Source organism: Laccaria bicolor, genomic scaffold (genome assembly GCF_000143565.1).
Source record: "Laccaria bicolor S238N-H82 LACBIscaffold_2 genomic scaffold, whole genome shotgun sequence".
NCBI lineage: Eukaryota > Fungi > Basidiomycota > Agaricomycetes > Agaricales > Hydnangiaceae > Laccaria > Laccaria bicolor.
This window is the reverse complement of record NW_001889873.1, coordinates 1760572-1782013: the sequence shown is the minus strand read 5'-3', so window position 1 is coordinate 1782013 and position 21442 is coordinate 1760572. Positions and strand designations below refer to the sequence as shown.

Genomic DNA, 21442 nt, shown 5'->3' with positions numbered 1-21442 from the left:
AGGGTGGCTTTGGAGGAAATATTACATTTTTTGACTTTATATATGAATTTTGTTTTCAATAGAACGGTTATTTTTGAAGGTTGACTTGGTTTTACACTTGGACAACCCAACTTTGTTGACTTTTTTACGATCACTTTTACTCAATCCCTTATACCATCTTGCTTTACGTTCTGTAGTTGTAAGGGCAGGATTTTCAGGAGAAAATAGGGTATAATAATGGGCACAACGTGAGGTGCACATATGTTGAGATAACAGTTCCATCACTTCAGTGACTGGAGCTCTAGCAAATACTGATACATGGTGCTTTTTTGCAATTGCTTTTGCCTGTCCAATAGTAATAGAGTCTTTCAAAATCTCTAAGGGAGTATGACAAATCAATAGCTCTGGGTTTTTACGCAACTCAGCTCTTGCAGCCCGTAAGACAAGTTGATCAACAAATTTATATTTGACTGACCCCTCCAATTTCATACTGGATGATGGTGTGTCAGATGTAATATATGGTTTGAGGCTCTCAAATGTTGTAAGTTTTTTTCCACCAGCAGTTTGTTGAGGTAGTATAGTTATGAGTCCTTACGAGTTTACGAGTAAGACTCATTCTTTATCAACTGAGGACTTAGACAAATTTTTCATTGATTCATTCATTCATTGATTTACCTTTCATCACCGCGGGAACCTTTTCTCTTAAGGAGAGAAGCAGCCATAAAATCAGGAAAAATGGCAAATAAATTGGCCAAAAATGTGTAGAAAATCAGAATATTGCTTAGTAAGTTGGAGAGGCTGTGTTCAGGGTTCAGGGTCCATATCCAAATATAGAAAGCTGTCTGAAAAATGGAAGCAGATAGGTTGAGAAGCAGTGCAAAATAAGTGAAAAATAAGCATGGTATTCACCATTGCCATGATCATGAATGGGCTGTGTTCAGGGTTCAGGGTCCATCTCTAAAAATAGAACAAAGCCAGATAGATTGTATAACATGATTACAAAATATGCCAAAAAAGGGAAGAAAAATCAGAATGATATTTGCTGTTGTCATGATATTGAAGGGGCTGTGTTCAGGGTCCATATCTAAATATAGACAGAAAAAAAAACAACTCAGAGAAAACAGCTGGAAAATGAGGAAAAAGTGAAGAAACTTGTACACAATAATTTAGCTATATTTCGGCAGATTCCCATATTTGGAAGTGTATCCTGGACCCTGAATACAGCCTCTCCAATAGTATAGCAACATTAAATATCAGAAATGTGATTATTATGAGTCCTTACGAGTTTACGAGTAAGACTCATTCTTTATCAACTGAGGACTTAGGCAAATTTTTCATTGATTCATTCATTCATTTACCTTTCATCACCGCGGGAACCTTTTCCCTTAAACAGAAAAGCAGCCATAAAATCAGGAAAAATCATAAAAGAAATCAGCAAAAAATATGTAAAAATCAGAATATTGCTTAGTAAGGTGGGGAGGCTTTGTTCAGGGTTGAGGGTCAATATCTAAATATAGAAACCACCTAAAAGTTGCCAGAAAATCAGAAAAAAATACCCCAAAATTAAGAGTGATCTTCTCTGTTGCCATGGTGTTGAAGGGGCTGTGTCCAGTATTCAGGGTCCATATCCAAATATGGAAATCAAGACAACCATGTAAAAATATTGTCATATCATGCAATGTGACTATATTTTGAGACCAGCTTTCTTGCTCTTTGAGATATTGGTCAAAAATGCATGACAATTTCCAAAAAGTGTCCAATTTTTTCAGTATTTTGTGTTTTTCTCAATGAGGAATGGTCTGCATGACATTATTTATATATATCTATAAAGGTAAGGAAAGGGGCTACAGTTGTTGTTTATGGAGCTAAGTGAGAGGCTGTGTTTCTCATACCGTGGGAATTTTAACCCAAAAAAGGAAATTCATCAGAAATATATAGAGCATGCTATTATAGGTCACAAAATATAACTAACCATCCTCTTTCCTGAGATATATGCAAACAGGACTGTGGGAATATTTTACCATAAACAGAAAAATAGTTATAAAATTGGGAAAATTTGCTATAAAATGAAAAAAAAAAAAAAAAAAAAAGAATACCACACATTGTTGCTATGATATTGATGGCTAGGCTCAGAGCTCAGGGTCTATTTGCAAATATAGAACAAAACTCAGAAAATCATAAAGTGATTACATGACCAATTTCCTAATATTAAATTTAGAGTCCACAGAAAGGACTCATACATGCCATGCAAAGCACTGGCCCACACCCACAAGTAATCATAGGTTCATGGCAATAACAGCCATACCAATGGGTTATTGAATGGAGGTAACTAGAGTTAGCTTCTAGTGAACTAAGCACTCTATTAGACAATGGGAGTTCATAAGTATACCAAATTGATATAGATGACCAAGATTCATAACCCACAGACCTGAAGACATCTACAGATTGAACTGATCTACGAAACAACATGAATTGAAGGCTAAAAGAGAATATGAAGAAATAAGATAGAAGCTTATAAGAGCCTTGTAATCTCAATAATTTTTTAATCAAGTTACGGTATTCATGTTTCAGCATGCAATGCTGTTGAAATCGACACCATAAGGCCACACACAACCGAGAAGGTGTATCGTTTGAACACAGATAGGCAAGTATACAGGTGTGTAAGATATATGGTATTGTGAGATGCACATATTCAAGCAGAGCATTCAGTATCATCCAACATATAGACGGAAATGATGGTAAGGCGTTGGATAGATTTGTGATTCTAATCTTCGTGATATTGGTAAATTGAACTTGTATCTCATTCCATCCTTGCGATCGAAGGTATGTGTAAAGCGTATGTGCTCTATTCAATCCCTGCAAAATGTATCTGTACTTTCTGTGTGTCTCATTCAATCCTTGCAATTGAATGTACGTGTACTTTATCTGTGCCTCATTCAATCCTTGCAATTGAATGTACGTGTACTTTATCTGTGCCTCATTATGAGTCCTTACGAGTTTACGAGTAAGACTCATTCTTTATCAACTGAGGACTTAGGCAAATTTTTCATTGATTCATTCATTGATTTACCTTTCATCACCGCGGGAACCTTTTCCCTTAAACAGAAAAGCAGCCATAAAATCAGGAAAAATGGTAAAAGAAATCAGCAAAAAATATGTAAAAATCAGAATATTGCTTAGTAAGGTGGGGAGGCTTTGTTCAGGGTTCAGGGTCAATATCTAAATATAGAAACCACCTAAAAGTTGCCAGAAAATCTGAAAAAAATACCCCAAAATTAAGAGTGATCTTCTCTGTTGCCATGGTGTTGAAGGGGCTGTGTCCAGTATTCAAGGTCCATATCCAAATATGGAAATCAAGACAACCATGTAAAAATATTGTCATATCATGCAATGTGACTATATTTTGAGACCAGCTTTCTTGCTCTTTGAGATATTGGTCAAAAATGCATGACAATTTCCAAAAAGTGTCCAATTTTTTCAGTATTTTGTGTTTTTCTCAATGAGGAATGGTCTGCATGACATTATTTATATATATCTATAAAGGTAAGGAAAGGGGCTACAATTGTTGTTTATGGAGCTAAGTGAGAGGCTGTGTTTCTGATACTGTGGGAATTTTAACCCAAAAAAGGAAATTCATCACAAATATATAGAGCATGCTATTATAGGTCACAAAATATAACTAGACTGTGGGAATATTTTACCATAAACAGAAAAATAGTTATAAAATTGGGAAAATTTGCTATAAAAAGAAAAAAAAAAGAAAAAAAGAAAAGAATAGCACACATTGTTGCTATGATATTGATGGCTAGGCTCAGAGCTCAGGGTCTATTTGCAAATATAGAACAAAACTCAGAAAATCATAAAGTGATTACATGACCAATTTCCTAATATTAAATTTAGAGTCCACAGAAAGGACTCATACATGCCATGCAAAGCACTGGCCCACACCCACAAGTTCAATCCTTGCAATTGAATGTATGTGTCATTGACATGTGCCGTATCATGACTACGATTATGGTAGTCTGGTGCCAATAGGCCATGCCTCTCAACCAAGGTAGCTGGTCGAGTATCAAGTGCCAAAAGGCCGTGCCTCTCAACCAACGCAGCTGGTTGAGCAAAAAATGCCAAAAGGCTCGGATTGTTTCCAATCTCTATATATGGTTTGAAGTGATGACAGGAGTCATCAAGCAAATGATGTGCGTTGAAAATCAGGGATATGCCAATGAGGATAAGAAGCATAATGAAGAAAGCAATGGCTCGTGTAGTATGCATGATGGTAAGATCAAGAAAGAAGAATGAAAAACTTACGCAATTGAACTTGAACCTTCACGTGACTGGACAAACAAGCGCTTATATTCATAACAACACATGACCTATATGTACACAAATTCAGATGTCTTCTCACTCTCTTTGATTTTCGCTCGCGTGTATACTATTATGCATGATCAAAAAAGGCCGTAGCTCGCTGTTCCCTCATAGATTTAAGTTCCCGTGTTTCCTTATGTCCTTTGAGCTTATTCCTCCAATCTGATACTGTAAGAGGTTGAGCTGCACCCAAACGAATATCTTGCAAGCGTTTAACGTATGTTGATTCCAACATCTCATTCCAGTGACCATAACTTTCACATGCATTGTTGTTGTCAAAGATGTTGTAAGGTGGCCACCATGATTTGTTGGAATATACTTTGGCAACTCCTTGATTTCACAGAATATTCAGAAAGTGAAGAGTTTTTAATAAGAAACATACCTGTTGAGCACACATACATTCCACAGATCCAGTCCATTTCATTATGAGTCAGCTTATCATCGAGAAGCGGCGGATATCCTTTGCTATTGTCGACAACAAGAAGGCTTCCTCCTCCAACAGGTCCTTCCAACAACTCATCTATGCTCACGCTTCCAATTGTCAATCGCCACAAAAAACCACCACGAAGGATAGCTGCCCGTACGCGGGGACATCGAAGAATTCGTGATTGACATTGCAGATATGCCTCATAATCCAATTTGGTAAAGCGGTATCTGGCAGGATGCTGTGGAAGAAATAACTCAACATCGGGGTACGATATTGAGCGCGGCATAAGCGGCTCAGTCAGCAAAGTGCGGAATGGAATCCCACGTAATGCCAAGAAACATGCAATATCTACATCCAGAAATTGAGCATCAAGACGGCAAACCAGCAACGCATCAGAGGCTGTTGTTACAGCTAGCCTCCAGCGAACTGTGACTTTATCGAATAAAAATACGTAGAGCCATTTCGCTGGTACATCGGCGTCAGAATTTCTGTACAAGGCAATAGAATCAAGGCGTTCACGAAAAGAAGAAGATTTTGGAAGTTCAAGATCGGAGATGATTTGCTGCCCTTCGAGAATTTGACGTGTAAATTCAACAAAAAAACGGCCCCGTGCAGTTGGCCAGAAATGAGAAACAACAGATTCAAGCTTTTTCTCTTCACAAACTCCAATCCACCGCAGCCAGAATTTCTTCTCTTTGTCTGAAACCTCCTTATAATTGGCTTGGTTAAGATCTGGCAGAACCATGCCATAGTGAAGGGTCAAGGTCTCCTGTACTTCTGAAATTAAGCCAGCAATTGTTGACTGGGGGCCATCTTGAAAGATATCAGGGGGTACATCTGTTTGCTCATACAGATCATCAGGTAGAGGGGTTGGGCATCGTTGTTCACGAGGGATGAAATCAATATCATATTCAGAAGCTTGTTGATCTGCAGAGGGGGCCATATCCATGTGCTCATCTTCCATTTCATCTGGAGATGGAGTACGGAACCTTCCAAATTCAAAACAACAATCCCATTCGTTCCAATAGGAATCATATCGTTTCTGTTCAGGGCCATATTCCTCCAAAGTCTCGATACGTTCACTAGCAAGGACTTCTTCTCGACCAGGGAGTTCAGGGTCACGGTCCCATACAAAAACCTTTGCAGATTTTATGGGTGGATTTCGTTCTCGATTCAAGTGTCTTTCACGCTCCAATGCTGTCTCCAGACTTAAAAGACGGGGACGATTTTCCTCACGTCTTTCAAAGAATTCTCTCCAAGTGATTGTTTTGACTGTGGTTGTTGCCGGAGAGCCGAGAGGATTTGCAGATGACTCTGGTATTCCACCACTTTGCGGGGGACCAAATTGAGCAAATATTGGGTCATGCTTTGCCCACTCTATTTCGTCCACATCCCATTGATACCAGATCGGAATGTTGTGAGCGATTAGCCAGCGAACAGAAGGTTGGTGAGTCTTTTCGATGTCATCTTTGGTAAGATAGATAAACGCTCCAACGCGCTGAACTTCATGTGAGAACGTGCCAAGGTCAGATGCCCGAATTAAATCAGCAATGGCAGGATGGAATTGCAAATGATTCTCGAGAAGAGAAGGCCATTCATAGCCCTTTTGCGATAAGCTATCTGCTCCTGCTATTAAGAACGATAATAGGCCAATCCACAGCACAAATATATCACGAGAAGCTCGGGCTTCCCGATGTGCTACTGATCGATAAGCATGTTGCCTCTGATATCCTCTGGCTGCAGGATAGGCAGGACCGATAGAAGGTATTCCGTACACGCCCCCCAATATAATGATGACACTGCGAATTATGTATTCAAGCTTTGTCCAGCTATTTATCAAGTCTTCAGGCATTGAATACTTTCCCTCGATTTCCTCAATATGTATGTCTGCCAGTCGCCCCAGTAGACCACCACCAAAGAAAGGCCTTTTAGGTGTAAAGGACAGCCAACCAAAATTTGCTGTCCACCACTGAGGATCATTGACCAAGGAGGACAGATCATTATGGTAATTGATGACGAGGCTGTTCGACTCGCGATCAGGACTGGGACGTGGAGCGCTAACAGTATCTGAACAGTTTGGTGAATAGAACATTATACCATTGACAGACTGCAAGCGCCCTCGAGAATGATCAATCGGGCTATAGTAACAGTGATCAATTGAGAGGCCATTAGTGTTGAGCATAGGATAGAACATACGCGCGTTCATCTTTAACTAAAATGCTACTCCAGGTATGACAATACTGTTGGAATACACCGCGGCGGCCCGATGTACGTGCAGTCGGAAAACGGGAACGTTCACTAATATCCATGAGTCCAAGTCTTCTTATCAATGAAAATCCTGACATACTAGGTGAAGCGATCCATTATTTGATCGATTGAAGATGTACTGAGGACTGACACGTTTAGGCGACGAAAAGATGGATATAACGGTGACAGGAACTATGCACAAATTGAGCGACACATTTGGACTGGCCAAGACGATGTATAGTTACAATGAGATGCCCGAATATTTGAGCAAAGATACGATCCAGAAGACGACACAACAAGCACGTTTGGACTGGCCAAGACGATAGTAGTTGTTTGTGATGTGAACGTTTGAACGTTTGTTTGAAATGAACTGTCAAGATTGAGCGCCGATGCCTTTAGATCGCAGAAAGATGCCGACAGTAGTCGCAGAAGCTGGACGCAAGTCAGAAACTGGACACGAGACAAGTAACACGTTTGGCCTGGCCAAGACGTGCACCTCAAGTGTAAGGACTGGACACAAACAAGTAACCCGTTTGGCCTGGCCAAGACGATGCTCCTCGTGTGTAAAAGTAACGTCCGAACGATCTAGTGCGTGTCCTGTGAAAAGCAAGTTCCTTTATAGCGTGTGGGAGATCGTTTGAAAAGTTCGTTTTGTCAAGTGTAAAGCAGAACTGATGATTGCGGCAAACACGTTTGGACTAGCCAAGACGATGATGATGGTGTTGCGAAAGCTGGCAAGTTTGCTGGATGCCGCTCAGAACCAACAGCAACAAATAAATTGAAAATATATATTATTATTAAGTATAGAAAACGTATAACTACCAAACTGTGACGGGCCCGATCTCCTGTGCAACATTAATCTCTGCCCAACTGCGGACCCCGAATATTCAAGTTGCCACCTGAATTTTTTTAGCTTAAAAGTTCGACGTGGCAGGCAGCACCATAGGATGTGCGCATTCGGAATCATTCGGGTATTTGCGTTGAAATCTGGCTGGGCGAGCTAGTTTGCGTAGCTGATCACCTGGAATCCTGCCTGATTGACGTTCGGTGAAGGATGCCTCAGTAAGAAAGGCTTGCGAAGAATCCACAACTGCCACATCATGAGAATTAAGTCTCTTTAACAGTAGGATACCCAGTCATAGTACATACCAAATATATCCAGGAGGTTAGACATTGGAGGGAGCGAGTACCAGCCAGTCTTGCTGTGAATGAGCCATCGAATTTAAAGATTTGGCATCGACGATAGCGGCAGAACTGCTGGCGAGGGCATCAGTTATTTATTCAATGAAAATATACTTGTTTTGCTTACCGATGTTCCCTAAGATCTTCGGTACTGTTCATCCATCTCTGTAGAATCTATGGGTCCAGTCTTGCCCATTCCACCAAGGCGTTATCAGCTGGTCTGAGCTCGCCGGCGCTGGGAGGTGGCTTTCTGCTCTTCCCACCAAATGGCACTGCGAACAAGCTCAAACTGTCACCAGGCTTGCCGCCTTCTGCGCTATTTCGCACGCGAGCTTGCTTTACTGCTCATCTCAAACTCCGTCTTGTCCGTCTCCGTGTCCCCACCATCTGAGCTTGCAAAAGTAAAACTCCCCTCCCCATCCGTGCCCCCCCTTGCAAGCGGCTCAATAGCTCTCTGCACATCTGTCATTCTAAGTTCGTCTCCGTTGCCCTGCAGATCTCCGCTATCTGGGACTTCCATATCGCCTTCGTCATCGTGATGGCCACTTAGGAACGTTGCTGTGAGTTTTTTGGGTTGTGGAGAGGCGATGGTGGTGATTTTCGGCTGTCCGTTGGGGGCGGATGAAGTCTCAGCACTAGCGGATGGGGTGGATTGAGGCGCTGGGACCTCGGTAGATGGGGCAGCTGGAGCGATATAGCTTTTTGGGAAGAGGCCGACCTTTCCTTCGAGATTCCGTCCCTATGAGAAGATAGGAATGTCATCAATCATTTTCATTGAGGGGAAAGGCGTATCCAACTGTCCCCTGTGGATGTCTGGGCGCCTAGGTCTAGATAAAAAGATACACACCTGCCACCAGCCATCATTGTACATGTCGTCCTTCTCGACGACCTCTATCCGGTCTCCAGCTCGAAAGGAAACTTCATCCTTGAAGATGTCGTATTGGGTGATGACAAGGTATTTATGAAAGCGTTTCCACTGCAATACATGTGAGGAGTGGTCTCTTCGTGCAAATCCCGTTGATCTAACTGACCAGCGCCTTCCAAGAAATTTTATCAACTGCTCTAAGTTCATCGGTTTTGAAATCCGCCACATGATTACATACAAAGTCCGCGGAATTACAAGGCAAGTCAGACGATCAGGTCGATCCACAGACATCAACGTGTTTCACATTGCTGTGGCAGTAGTTATTGAAGCCAGACGATCAGGCGCGAATTGCAAGGGAGAGCCAAGCAACAGCATTGTGATTCGAGGATGCTAGGGAGTATGATATAGATAGGTGGCCGGGGAGAAGTGTAATTGGGGAGGGAGGTGCCAGGGGGATACAGGCTGGGAGGTTCAAGTTGGATGCAATTGCGTATCATCGATTGGCGGTTGCGGGGATTAAATGGGCGAGATCGAGGAGGGAAAGGTCACCACAGCCCCTCTCTTCGCAGAGGAACGTATATCCAGGACCAAAGCTAATGCTATACGTGTCCAGAACCGCCTAACGCACCTGCAGCTGAAGGTGCTGGAGGCGGCCAAGGAAGAAAAAGGTGATACAGGGGCATCGGAAAATACGGGAGCTCTGGGCGGGTATGATGGGTGTGAGGAGGGTGAGAGCGACCAAGGGAGATAGCTATCATAGGTCTTGCATTGTGAGCTTGATATAGTGATAAGTTGCAGTATATAAGTAAGTAGGATATGAAACATACCAGAACTTTCATGCAGCGAGGTTGGAGATGTTGAGGCCGTATGCAATCTTTGTGATGATGAAGGAATTTGAACCAGCGCTTGCAGAATGCGTAGGGCAAAGAGGAGGCGACGAAGCTGCAATAATAGATAGTCATAGCGTCGTGCCTGGTAGATACGTTGCACTCGAAGCGTTTGGACTGGCCAAGACGACAACGAGAGTGCAACAAAGAGTGCATGGCAGGATATCGTCGCGCTCGAAGCGTTTGGACTAGCCAAGACGACGACGAGCGGACTGCAAAAGTAGAAGGGAGAGTTGAGGGAGAGCGCAGAAAACGTGACAAGATATCGTCGCACTCGAAGCGTTTGGACTAGCCAAGACAACGACGAGTGGACTGCAAAAGTAGAAGGGAGAGTTGAGGAAGAGCGCAGAAAACGTGACAATTCGGATATTTCCGAAAATGACGTACTTCCCTTGCGGGCTACCTTCGATTTTGAAGGTAGCCCGCAAGGGAAGTACGTCATTTTCGGCTACTTCCGAAAACGTCAACTTTCGCTTGCGACAAACTCTCCTTCTCTGTCGTCGTCGTCTTGGTCAGTCCAAACGCGACACAGTTTCGCTTGCTACAAACGCTCTGTCTCTGTCGTCGTCGTCTTGGTCAATCCAAACGGGACACAGTCTCACTTGCTACAAACTCACTGCGGTCTCCGTTGTCGTCGTCTTGGTCAATCCAAACGCGACACCATTCTGTATTGCCACATCCACAGCAGGCGGTTACTGGCCTCCTCTTCAATCGTCTTCACAACATCTCTCCCCCTCTTTCGGACATCTGCATCGCCTCAGCTCTCCACCCCATCCAACTTCATCAAGAGCTTATCCATTGAATCCGTGTATGCGTGCAGAGCACGGTATATGCCAACCGTATGTCTGGATCCCCGTCACATTCAGAAGACACATCGTTCTGCGCGTTCCTCCCTCTCCTTTCTCTCGAGCGCCTAGAGGCGTTCCTGAGGTCTTAGCTGATTGTACCACTCCTCTTCGCTATCATCGTCTTCGTCAGGAAGCCACTGACGTCGGCGCGTTCGTTGATCGGCGAGGGCGCGAAGCCATTCAGGTTTCGTTTGTGGGTAGGCCCGTTGGGCTGGCGCATAGCGGTATCCCGCTGATTGGTAGGATTGTTGTAGAAAGGTTGGCCGAACATAGTTATTACAAGGACCCGAGGATTTGAGTGACGCGCTCGATTGGGTTGTTCAGCATCTCGTGTCTCTTGTGGATGACAAGTCCACCCATATGTTCATCCTTGCTCACTCGGCGCGTGGAAACGCACCTCTTGGTGTACCTTCTCACCAAATTGTTCACATATCTCATCCCCTGCGACGCACATCATACAAGACGTGGGTATGCAGATCCGTGAGTCCTTTCTGTCCCCTTCAATGCCCATTTGTGTTGACTGCTACTACAGCCACGTTGAAAACACAGTGAATCACCCAAATAAGGCAGCTCGCAAATCAAGTCTCTAAATTCCATGCACCTGCAGTCCGATATCTGGTGGAGTATTTGTATCCTGTGAACAGTCTAACATCTGGGACGGACTCGAGGTTGTATCGGATTTCCAGGCCCAGTATGTTATTTTCATTCTCTTCTTTTAAAAGGCTCTTACCACTACCACAGTTTGGACTTCGCATGGCTTTTCTTACACACAAGAGAAGATGAAATCATGGAAGAGAAATGCCGTGTCGTTACCTCTGACTCCGCATTCACGCAAACCACATCTTTGGTTGATATAATAAGAGTGGTGCGCCTCATTATGCATCGGTTGTCGGCCCAGCAGCAGAGTGCGAGTGAAGGCGCGGTAGCGGGGTTGTTGCTGGTTCTAGCTCGGATCGTGAAGAGGTCGAAGGCCGCTGTGAGCCCAGGGGAGTTAGGGGTGGTGATCTTTATGGGTTTGATGGGGAGGTTTCATTGCGGATTTTCGCTCGGCTGGTGGGCGTTGTACTCGACGGAGAGGCCTTGTCATTGTTACGAGCTCGAGCTGAAATCTCTGCTTGTCAATTGATCTCATTGACATCGTCTGGACATTCCGAAGCTCTGTTAAAACGATTGACAACAACGCTGGAGTCGAAGCCTTCAACGGCCGAAATGCCAGAGTTTCTCAGCTTGATAGCTGGAATCCACAAGATCGCGGGTCAGACGTGAAGGCTGTTGTATCAAGTGTTGTTGATCAGGGGATGCAACGGGCGATTTGGCAGTGCTCAGAAGAAGAAGAGGATGAGGGTGCTGAGAGGGTTGTTGAGGAACTAAGTACGTGTTTTGTTCGACCTTTTTTAACTCTTTTCTAACGGTCGAGTTAGTAACAATTGGTGGAATTGACGTCTATATCCAAGCCGAACACAGTTGAGACTCTCCTTGAAGTTATCATACAAAATCGATTGTCAAGCCCCTCTGCACTCAAGCTTGCTGAGGCTGCTCTCCGGGAAACATCATTGAAAGTACCCTTCCTCCTTACCCATCACCCATCCCTCTCACCCTTACCTTCCTCGAGCCATTAATCGAAAAACGTCTTCTACAAAGCACAATTCAACACCCGCACTTCTTCAAACTCTCCTCATCACCATCATCCACCCGAGACGACATCTCTCTGCTACACACCCTCTTCCACCTCCATCCCACAAACACGTGTCAGATCACGCATATCAAGCCTTTAAACTGCGTATATTGTGGTACATTGTTCAGTGCCATATCCATATTCCAGCTCTTCGAATTAACGAGGAAGTTGTACGTTTCTCAGTTGTTTGGGAGGTGGTCTGCGATGGGCAATGGGGAAGAGTCTGGCAAGGCGCTTGATGCGGTCCTGAGCTTGGATGCGGGTGTTGTGTTAAAAACACGTTTGAATTTCCCTAGGTGGCGTCGTTTGGAGTTTGACACCAATCCTTTGCCTAGTAGGACAAGTGGTGGAGAAGAACAGCTGTACGATCCTGTGTTCCTCATCCTCCTTTTTAACTCCCAATACTTTCCCCACCTATGTCCCTGTTTGTGGAATAGATCGTGTTAACAAAGCTTTATGTAATTTGTATACCCCAACTCTGCAGTCCCGATCTCCAGCTATATGACAGTTAGCAATTTCATGAGTAATCAATGTTGGGTGCATAATGACTAGAAAGCAACTGAAAAAGTGACTAGAAAAAGTAACGTTTATCAGAAATACTAAAAAACGCCAGTAGACAACGTCTCATCGGAAATATCCGAAAATGACGTACTTCCCTTGCAGGCTACCTTTGATTTTGAAGGTAGCCCACAAGGGAAGTATGTCATTTTCGGATATTTCTGATACTTACACAACATGCTCTCACATTGTGCCACAATCGCACTCAGTCTCTGTCGTTGTCGTCTTGGTCAATCCAAACGTGACCTTCTCTCCAGCAGCATCAGTCATCGTTGTCTTGGTCAATCCAAACACGATCTCCTCTTCGGCTGTGTCTGTAATTGTTGTCTTGAACACACTCTTTCAACAATCGCATTGTGTCACAATCGCACTCAGTCTCTGTCGTCGTCGTCTTGGTCAATCCAAACGCGACCTTCTCTCCAGCGGCATCGGTCATCGTTGTCTTGGTCAATCCAAACACGACCTCCTCTAGCTGGGTCTGTAATCATTGTCTTGGCCAGTCCAAACGCCACCTCAAACACGTTGCATCCTCTTTCTTCGCCATCTCCTTACCATCTCCAGCTCTAAACACCACAACTATGGCTTCCAATCAGTATCCATCAGACAAAAAGGCATTTATGGCCCAGACTCCATCGGATCCCTTCAAGATCGTCAAAGATGGCATGCTTTGTCACCACAAAAACCGCGATGCTCGCTTTCCGTATCTATACAAGGTGGAGAGCCATCCTTTGGTACACAACACCAATGTTATAAAGCACATTTACGTCTATGTGGAGGACACAAGAAGTTCAGCAATGCGCGTCAAACGCCTCTTCGAAAAAGATCTTAAGGTACCGTTGGGTCCGGATAAAACTATGGCAGGCCATGGTATGTGAATAAAATCTTTCACGTAAATGCACTGAACAAATCTTTATTTAGGCCTCTTTGAACTTGAGGAGGGCTCTGTCATTTATGTTCGAAAAAGGAGGGATGACAACCTTCAAGATCCAAACATGGATGTGGTTGTGGCTTGGGTTGTGGGCGGGTGTGTAACATAATGCTTTTTCAATGAAATATAGCTTGACCTTGTAAAAGGAATCAGATATTCAATCCTGACATGTTATTGGAGTTTGCAGCTGTTCGCGATGGCCTTCTTGGCGATGAAGGTTCTATAACGCCAGAACGTCCTGTCATGGTGGATGGTAAACTTGTAGGAGGAACAGCTCTAGAACGAAGTGGTATACAAGGCATTAAAGACACCCGGTGCTACACCAATACTCTTAGCCACCAACACCCACGAGACGTTGTTGGGATCACAGCTTCAGCTAAAATTTATGACGGCAAAATGTCAGAGATGCAAAAGATAAGGAAACGCATGGCTGCAGTGAGTTCTATGTATTGTTTTTGTTCAATTGATTTTGAAATTTCTGTAGCTTGGAGCCGCCGTGACTATGGATTCCATGGAGGCCTGTGCCCCAAAAGACTACTTGGCGCTTCTCAAGGAACATTCCGAAGTAGATAATATTCCACGTATCGGCAATGATAGAAACGTGGTGGCACCTGCGCAGCAAATAAATATCGCAGCTGCTGTGACTCGTGATACATGCAGAAGTAAGTATTTACTGGTGAGAAGTTACCGTATATATTAAAACCAAGTTTTAGGAAAAGGGCTGGAGGGCATGGGTAACTTTGGGACCCTAGATGGTCATGTGGATTGTTTAGACTGTGTTGGATGCCTCACCACCATGATGGCAATGTCTCGTCTTCCTGAAGGCTATGAAGATGGAAGATTCCACTTGTTGTCTCTTGGTGTCTATGCACGGCTGGATTTCATGAAGATTCTTGTCTTCTGTGGTCTAAACAAGCACGGTGGAACACCACCGATCGCACCTCCAGGGAAGTTAGTAATTGACGCTCATGCTACTCGCATGATGGGAGTAATGTATCCACCTGAATCAATGATCAATGGCTCAGGCTCTGTGAAGACCATACTAGCGTCTCTCGGAAAGGGATATCTGGAGTTGCCGCCTGAAGTTACTGGATACGTGTTGGTGTTTTAAATTACATTTAAGAAGTAACCTCTGACATTTGTTCATAGGTCCCTCCAGGAACGCAAGTCTTCTAATGAAGCAAACTGGGCCACCGATGGTGAAAGCGTCATGGAAGATATATCTTTGTTCAGATATGTCTCCAGGAGTTTGTTGCAACTCTCGTCGCATGTTCTCATGCAGTTACCTCGACGACTTCAAGTTCTAATCGATACCGAGCAATTTCTCAACTCTATTTCGATGGTTGACAAGAATGGCAACATCGTAACTGCAGGTGATTGGGCTCATGCTCCGAATGCAGCTCACCCAGATACTCCTCCTCGACCATCTCCATCTCAAACATCAGAGTCTTTAGTGGCAGACCCCACCATTCCTAACATCGCCACATCATCGTTGACAGACCATCAGATGGAAGACGATAATTTTATCCCTTCTGTAAACAACTCTATCATTCACCGCCGAGACCACCATCTCTCTTGGTTATCATATTGTGCTAGAGTTGCTGAGTTTATCCCTTCAATGCAAGATTGCTTGGGAAACTTTGATGTTATACGCAAGGCTATTGAAGAAGGTACAACAAGCAGAAGAGTTTTGCCTCGGGCTTCCATGAAGGACAAAGGCCCTCGTAAGTAAAAGAAATCTTGTATTTATCTTTACTTACATGTATTCTACAGAAAACAAGCGTAAAGAACAAGATAACACCTCTGGTGGACATAACAGTCCAAAAAGAAGTAAGCGTTTCTCAATAAACAGATATATTCAGTTAGCCGATTATATTGTAGAACGAAGAAAGAAGACTGATGAAACAGCTCACAATGAGAGTTTAATGCGTGAGTACTTGGCTATCTTATGCAAACTGATTTTCTAAGGGCAAATACAGAATCGCAATCTACCCAACTACTGTTAAACCCCACAAAAATGGTACCTGATTCGAAAAGAAAAGGGAAAGAAAGAGGTAAACAGCTTGTTTTGGTTGGTTTACTTAGCTCAGTATCCTGTCGACAGCTAAAGACATTGAGCCGGAAAATCCGCCTGAGTTAAGAAAATCAAGACGTCAAGCTCAGAAATCTGGGTCCTTACTTCAGGAACCTGAGATGTATGGAGGAGGTGCTGGTCCTTCTAAAAGGTACTTGCGCAGAAAACGAAGGAGTGAAGATGGTATGATAACTTGACTCAAATGATGTAAACTTTTATAAATAAGATGTAAGATTCTTTTACAGAATCTGATGAGGATAGCAGCATGTATGAATCTACTTCGCCACCACAATCCCCTCAAACATCAAGACTTTTGTTCCCTGAGATAGGACATATCGACTTCGATGCCCTAGCTCCCGACCAAAGGAACGTCCCTCTTAATGGCTCCGAAAGCTCCTCAGAATCAGATTCGACGAGCCCAGAGTTAGATTCTACCATAACAACTAAAGGTATCAATCATATATTATCTGCATTGTATTTTCATGGAGCCCTTTGCAGATAATATTGACAAATTCTTGAACCAATTAACGGAGGAAGCTATATTATCCGCTGCAAATGATTTCGATAATTCGATCGGAGAGATACGCGCTACTACAACCATTTCTGACGTACTCTCAACGGCTACTTCTTGTCAATCAATGCTCAACGCTATACAAACTTCACCATCCAATTCATCTACGGCTTCACTTGTGGCAAATGTTCTGAAAGGCTTCAATCACCTAGAAAACTACGTAGGGTCACAGTTTGTTGAAGTGAAAATGGCACGCTCTTTGGTCATGTATTCTGCCTGGAGTCTTTTTTATTGGCCTGATTCAATTGTTCAGACGTCCATGTCACAGAAAGTGCATGACTCCGAGTGCTGGGTTGATCAACTCGTTTCAGACGTTTACCGAGCTCTCTGTAATATGGAACCTGGACAACCTGCGGTCATGTTCTCCTCTGCAAAATACCTTGCAGCCATTGACCCCCCCAACGAATACTTATACTGCTCTGCTCGCTATAGAGCCTCTTGGACTACGGAGAAGAAAGCAGAAGAGGCCTATGTTCTTGCCACTGCCATTATACGCCAGTGGATAGGCCTTCCTAATGATGGCATTTGTCTGGCAAGATATGCTTTTCTGAATGCGTTTTTGAGTATGAAGCATGAGACAAATGCTATACTTTATCTAAACGTAGTCTGGGACATATACCAAAATCCTACTCTGTGTTTGCTCCGAGGGACTGCAAAAAGTGAGAAGAGAACCCCTCAAGAGCTTTTCAGTGGATTCAGAAACCGTATACAACAACACCCCATCAGCAATCCTGATAGTAAACTCTGTAAAGATTTGATTCACCTTGGAACCCGTTCGGCAGCTTGGTACAAGACTCGTACAAGTGATAACCCTAAAGTGAGTTTAATGTTCCTGCATCTTGTTTGCGTCTAAATGTGTATTATTGAAGATATCTCAACCACCTGCTGTTTCATTACCATCCTCAAACCGTTCCACATTGGTGCCAAATCCACAAGCAGCATCTCAGCCAGTAAGATAAATCACATCTTGATATGAGACGTCTTAATAAAGTTAATTATAGACTCCTTCCAATGCCGACAATGATGCTGATGCAAAACGACAAGTATTCTGTGATTACCTTTGCGAACTTTTACCATTGATTGAGAAGCCTGGTCAAAAATATCCTGCACGCAGCAAATTGTCACAGGTTGCTGCTGATCTTGATTACTTACTACCATTTCGCCAATGTGCACCTACCATGAAACGAGCAATGGAAGTCCTTTACTCTGATCGTGATCGACTTCGCACAGCTCAAGGCTTTGCCAACGTTCTAGCTTTTCGTGGAATATTCTATGGATCCAATTTTGCTGCAGATGATTATCGATATTTCAACAGCAGAGAGGAGTGGAACGATTTTTATGATGAAAAGGAAAGCATTCTTGGAACTGAAGAGAAAGAGGAAGCTGTGAAGCGTCGAGAGAAGAAGAAGAAAAAGAAAGCTGGTACTGCTCCAAAGAAAGCCAAGTCTGCTAAGGTACTCGAAGAGGAGGAGAATCGTCGGAAAGGTGCAACAGAAGACTATTTCCGAGATATGGCAATTTATGGAACGTCCAACGTTAAACGTTCTACATCGCTTTTTGACCAATACTGGGAGAGATCTACTTCAGAATACTGGAAGAAAACCAAAACGGTTCCCTGGGAGGAGATGATACAGAGAGATCCAAGCCCACGGGAGCTTTATGACTGGCTCATCTCTCCTGGGCGTTTCCCAAACATTGGAGGACTAACAGCTCTTCTTATAGTTGGAGATCTCATTGAAGCTGGAGCGATGCGTGAAACTTCTCCAGATGAATGGGGTTCGTTAGTTGTTGCTGTTGACAGGGGCGCTAAGAAGGGCCTGAAGGACCTCAAGTTGGTTGATGCCAATGCTCCGCCGCACACTGTTGTTCAGGAATTCAAAGATCTCGACAATTTCCTTTTGGAAAGACTGACATCAGAGCAAAGGAAAGCAATGTGTTATAACGTTGTGATGCTCGAGCATGGACTATGCAAGCATCCACGCTTTGTAAAACTTTCTACAAAGTAGACTAGTAGCAATTATTGAGAACTTTGCCATATCTATTAAATGCGGGCCGGTATGTAAAGATCCCTTAGACTAGCAAATGCTGAATAAATTTTAACATATTATTTGTTAGTGTTTTTTCGAGAGGCTAATAATGTTGATCAATGACATCTCACTTCGCATTCCATCCTGGTCTAACTTGCAGCTCTACGATGAATAGCCAAATCTATGCAGATAACAATTTGTTGGCCGAATATCCTTGAATCTACCTCCAACACTGGCTAGCTAGAACGTCCTGGAAGGAGCTGTTGACCAATCGCTTTCAATTGCCTTCCTATATGTATTCGTGTCATCTCGGCTAGTCCGAATGCATGTTATGTATAAGAACTGCTGGTCAAATCAAATTCATATACAATGTACGTGTCATCTCGGCCAGTCCGAATGCATGTTGGTATACAAACCCCAGGACGTGTTGAAATCTTATATGTCATCTCGGCTAGTCCGAATGCATGTTACGATACAAATCATAGGACCAGTCAAATTCATACAGATGATTCGTGTCATCTGGGTTCAGCCAAATGTAGCTACAGATACGTTCAAAGTAAGACTCAGATGTCGGTGCGTTGCAAACCAATCAATTGAGAACTAAAAAAAGACATAACAGCTCTGCCGATGGTGAGGTTAAAGATATAAGCGGGTATGATAAAACAGTTGGGTGAGCAACTATATGTTCTGACTGCCATCGATGTTAGTTGAATAACAAAGGACTCATAGATATCAGCAAGATGATAAGGCGTATCGGGCACCCAGGTTTTGCAAAGCGCCTATGGAGATAAAAACTAGTAAATCAGATATTCAATATGGAAAATGAAAAGTTATCACCATCTATTCCCCTCCATCGGAAATAACAGCTGCCCAAATGAGATTGAAGCTCAGGGACTTGTCATTTGGGAAGTGGGTGGACTTATACTGTCCTACAGTATAAGCCACCAATGCGATTGAGTTAGATGGTACAGTGCGGCCAAAGTGCGGATAGTCTTTCTCCATGCTAGACAAGCCAGAGGGAATAACAATAGGCTTGTCCAAATTAGTGGCATCAAGGACAGGAACTATATGCGCTTATCAGCAGTTGGTTGAGGTTTGAAAGAGCGAATGACCTTGATCAGAAGCGCCGAGGGTACTGTACGTAAATTGCCGTGCGGGGCTATTGTTGCTTGTGGTAGCGTCACTTCGAAAAGAGGAGAAGAGGTCCTTTTGAGTGCGTTTTCGAGGTGATTGGCTGAATTTTTCTAAACGAAGAGGTTGTTAACGCAGAAATGATACAGATAGTAAGACATACCCATTCTAGTGGAGAAAGTCAATTCGTTATCAACAATCTGTGCTCGCATAGAGTCCACGTCATGAACCATGCATAGCACGGCCACCATCCGTTCATATTCCAACATCAAAGGAGTACCAGTGATGAATTTGCTGTATGTATCGCCAGACACCTTAGGCGTCTCGGTGTGGTCTTCTCCGACAACAATCAGGGAGATGCAAAGAGCGGGCCGTTTGCGGTCTCTAATTAAGGACACAAGCAGGCAACTTACGATGGCAGATTGACCAAAGGAGCGCCATATGTAGTCTTCATGAATTTATCAACAAGTGCTGGTTTGAAGATACCACATTTACGGAGCTTGGGATAACTGGAAAGAGCTTTTAGGATTCATGATTACAAGATAGCATGATTACGCACGATGGAACGGGATCTCGTACTAGGTCTTCGAGAAGCGCCTCAGATTTTCTGACGTGGTGTATCAGCATTTTTGTTCAAACAAAAGAAATATTAGACTTGCTTGATATGCTTCTTTTTTCCTTCAGAAGGGAGATCATCGTCATCACCGTCAGACCCCTCCTTGCCACTTTCTTCGTACTTCTCAATCTCTGCTTCATCATCTGCCATTTCCTTTCCAAGTTTACGCATTGCCTTCTTGTTGTCGACTTGCATCTTCTTTGCTTTTGCACTACAAATGCTTTAATGAAAGCTGGAATGCCATTGACTGGTCACTCACATTGACTTGTCAAATTCTTTCCCATAGGGTACGCTCCTGCACAGGAATTCCGAAGGATAGCTCAGCAATGCAATAATAAATAACTTAATAAAAGGAACTTACTTTTTGGACAAGGGAGATGAATCAAGTTCAACATCCATTCTGGACAGAAAAGTTTAGCGCCTTTGTCAAAATTTACCCTCGATGAAAGACACACTCATCAGAGCTCCCACGAGAAGAGCTGAATAAAAATAAGCAAAAGATGAAGTTAACTCCATGTGATTGTAGACCCACCTGTCAGATATGTCCGTCTTCTTGGATGAGACCTTGCTAGAGGACTTGGAGCGTTTTCCTTTGGGAGTTTTGCGCATTTTTTTAGCAGGAGACTTGACTACAAATGGATCCTCATCGGAATCCTGAGCCGATCTACGGGTCCTTTTTTTACCAACACTTAACACGTGTCAACTCATAGTGCATATGGCAATTGTTGAAACAAACACTTACGTTTCAGCCTTTACCGAAGTGGCTTTCGACTTCTTCTTCTTGCTTGGTGTAGGTTCCGGAGATCTGTATATATGATTCATGAACGTACATGAACCAAGGAAGATATATACTCTATGGCTTCCTCTTCAGAAGCTTCAGACCCACTGGTATTTCTGTATAAAATTGTTAAGCAGGAAGCCAAGCTAAATATCACTTGTGGGTGTGGGCCAGTGCTGTGCATGGCATGTATGAGTCCTTCCCATGGACCTCCCATGCTGAAAAATATGTAGAGTAAGTTTTTTTTTAAAAAGNGCATATTTTAACATTTTCATCAACAATGG

General features: G+C 43.3%; 6 protein-coding genes across 6 annotated transcripts in view; 3 read left to right on the top strand and 3 right to left on the bottom strand.

The window, feature by feature from the left end:
• Positions 1 to 4414: 4414 nt before the first annotated feature.
• Positions 4415 to 7080, bottom strand: LACBIDRAFT_305624 (uncharacterized protein; the record flags this gene model as incomplete). The annotated part of the gene is made up of 3 exons (XM_001874649.1): positions 4415 to 4674; positions 4727 to 6909; positions 6968 to 7080. 3 exons carry the CDS (start codon positions 7078 to 7080, stop codon positions 4415 to 4417), a joined length of 2556 nt encoding a protein of 851 aa, XP_001874684.1.
• A 1436-nt stretch (positions 7081 to 8516) lies between these two features.
• LACBIDRAFT_321931 (uncharacterized protein) lies at positions 8517 to 9071 on the bottom strand (the record flags this gene model as incomplete). The annotated part of the gene is made up of 2 exons (XM_001874648.1): positions 8517 to 8939; positions 9048 to 9071. 2 exons carry the CDS (start codon positions 9069 to 9071, stop codon positions 8517 to 8519), a joined length of 447 nt encoding a protein of 148 aa, XP_001874683.1.
• Positions 9072 to 10762: 1691 nt separating this feature from the next.
• Positions 10763 to 11098, top strand: LACBIDRAFT_305621 (uncharacterized protein; the record flags this gene model as incomplete). Its single annotated transcript, XM_001875229.1, has 1 exon — positions 10763 to 11098. The coding sequence occupies one exon, from the start codon at positions 10763 to 10765 to the stop codon at positions 11096 to 11098; it is 336 nt and encodes a 111-aa protein (XP_001875264.1).
• Positions 11099 to 11143: 45 nt separating this feature from the next.
• On the top strand, positions 11144 to 11390 carry LACBIDRAFT_305620 (uncharacterized protein; the record flags this gene model as incomplete). The annotated part of the gene is made up of 2 exons (XM_001875228.1): positions 11144 to 11280; positions 11333 to 11390. The coding sequence occupies 2 exons, from the start codon at positions 11144 to 11146 to the stop codon at positions 11388 to 11390; spliced, it is 195 nt and encodes a 64-aa protein (XP_001875263.1).
• Positions 11391 to 12098: 708 nt separating this feature from the next.
• LACBIDRAFT_305619 (uncharacterized protein) lies at positions 12099 to 12922 on the top strand (the record flags this gene model as incomplete). Its single annotated transcript, XM_001875227.1, has 3 exons — positions 12099 to 12171; positions 12265 to 12359; positions 12413 to 12922. The coding sequence occupies 3 exons, from the start codon at positions 12099 to 12101 to the stop codon at positions 12920 to 12922; spliced, it is 678 nt and encodes a 225-aa protein (XP_001875262.1).
• Positions 12923 to 19473: 6551 nt separating this feature from the next.
• Positions 19474 to 21442, bottom strand: part of LACBIDRAFT_321929 (uncharacterized protein) — a gene marked incomplete at both ends in the record, with an annotated part of 2309 nt that continues 340 nt past the window's right edge. The window contains 13 exons of the mRNA XM_001874647.1: positions 19474 to 19697; positions 19746 to 19877; positions 19928 to 20148; positions 20178 to 20273; positions 20324 to 20371; positions 20478 to 20591; positions 20640 to 20675; positions 20742 to 20780; positions 20836 to 20859; positions 20913 to 21044; positions 21123 to 21185; positions 21233 to 21274; positions 21316 to 21376. Of these exons, the coding sequence (XP_001874682.1) occupies positions 19474 to 19697; positions 19746 to 19877; positions 19928 to 20148; positions 20178 to 20273; positions 20324 to 20371; positions 20478 to 20591; positions 20640 to 20675; positions 20742 to 20780; positions 20836 to 20859; positions 20913 to 21044; positions 21123 to 21185; positions 21233 to 21274; positions 21316 to 21376 (1232 nt within the window). The remainder of the gene's footprint in view (positions 19698 to 19745; positions 19878 to 19927; positions 20149 to 20177; positions 20274 to 20323; positions 20372 to 20477; positions 20592 to 20639; positions 20676 to 20741; positions 20781 to 20835; positions 20860 to 20912; positions 21045 to 21122; positions 21186 to 21232; positions 21275 to 21315; positions 21377 to 21442) is intronic.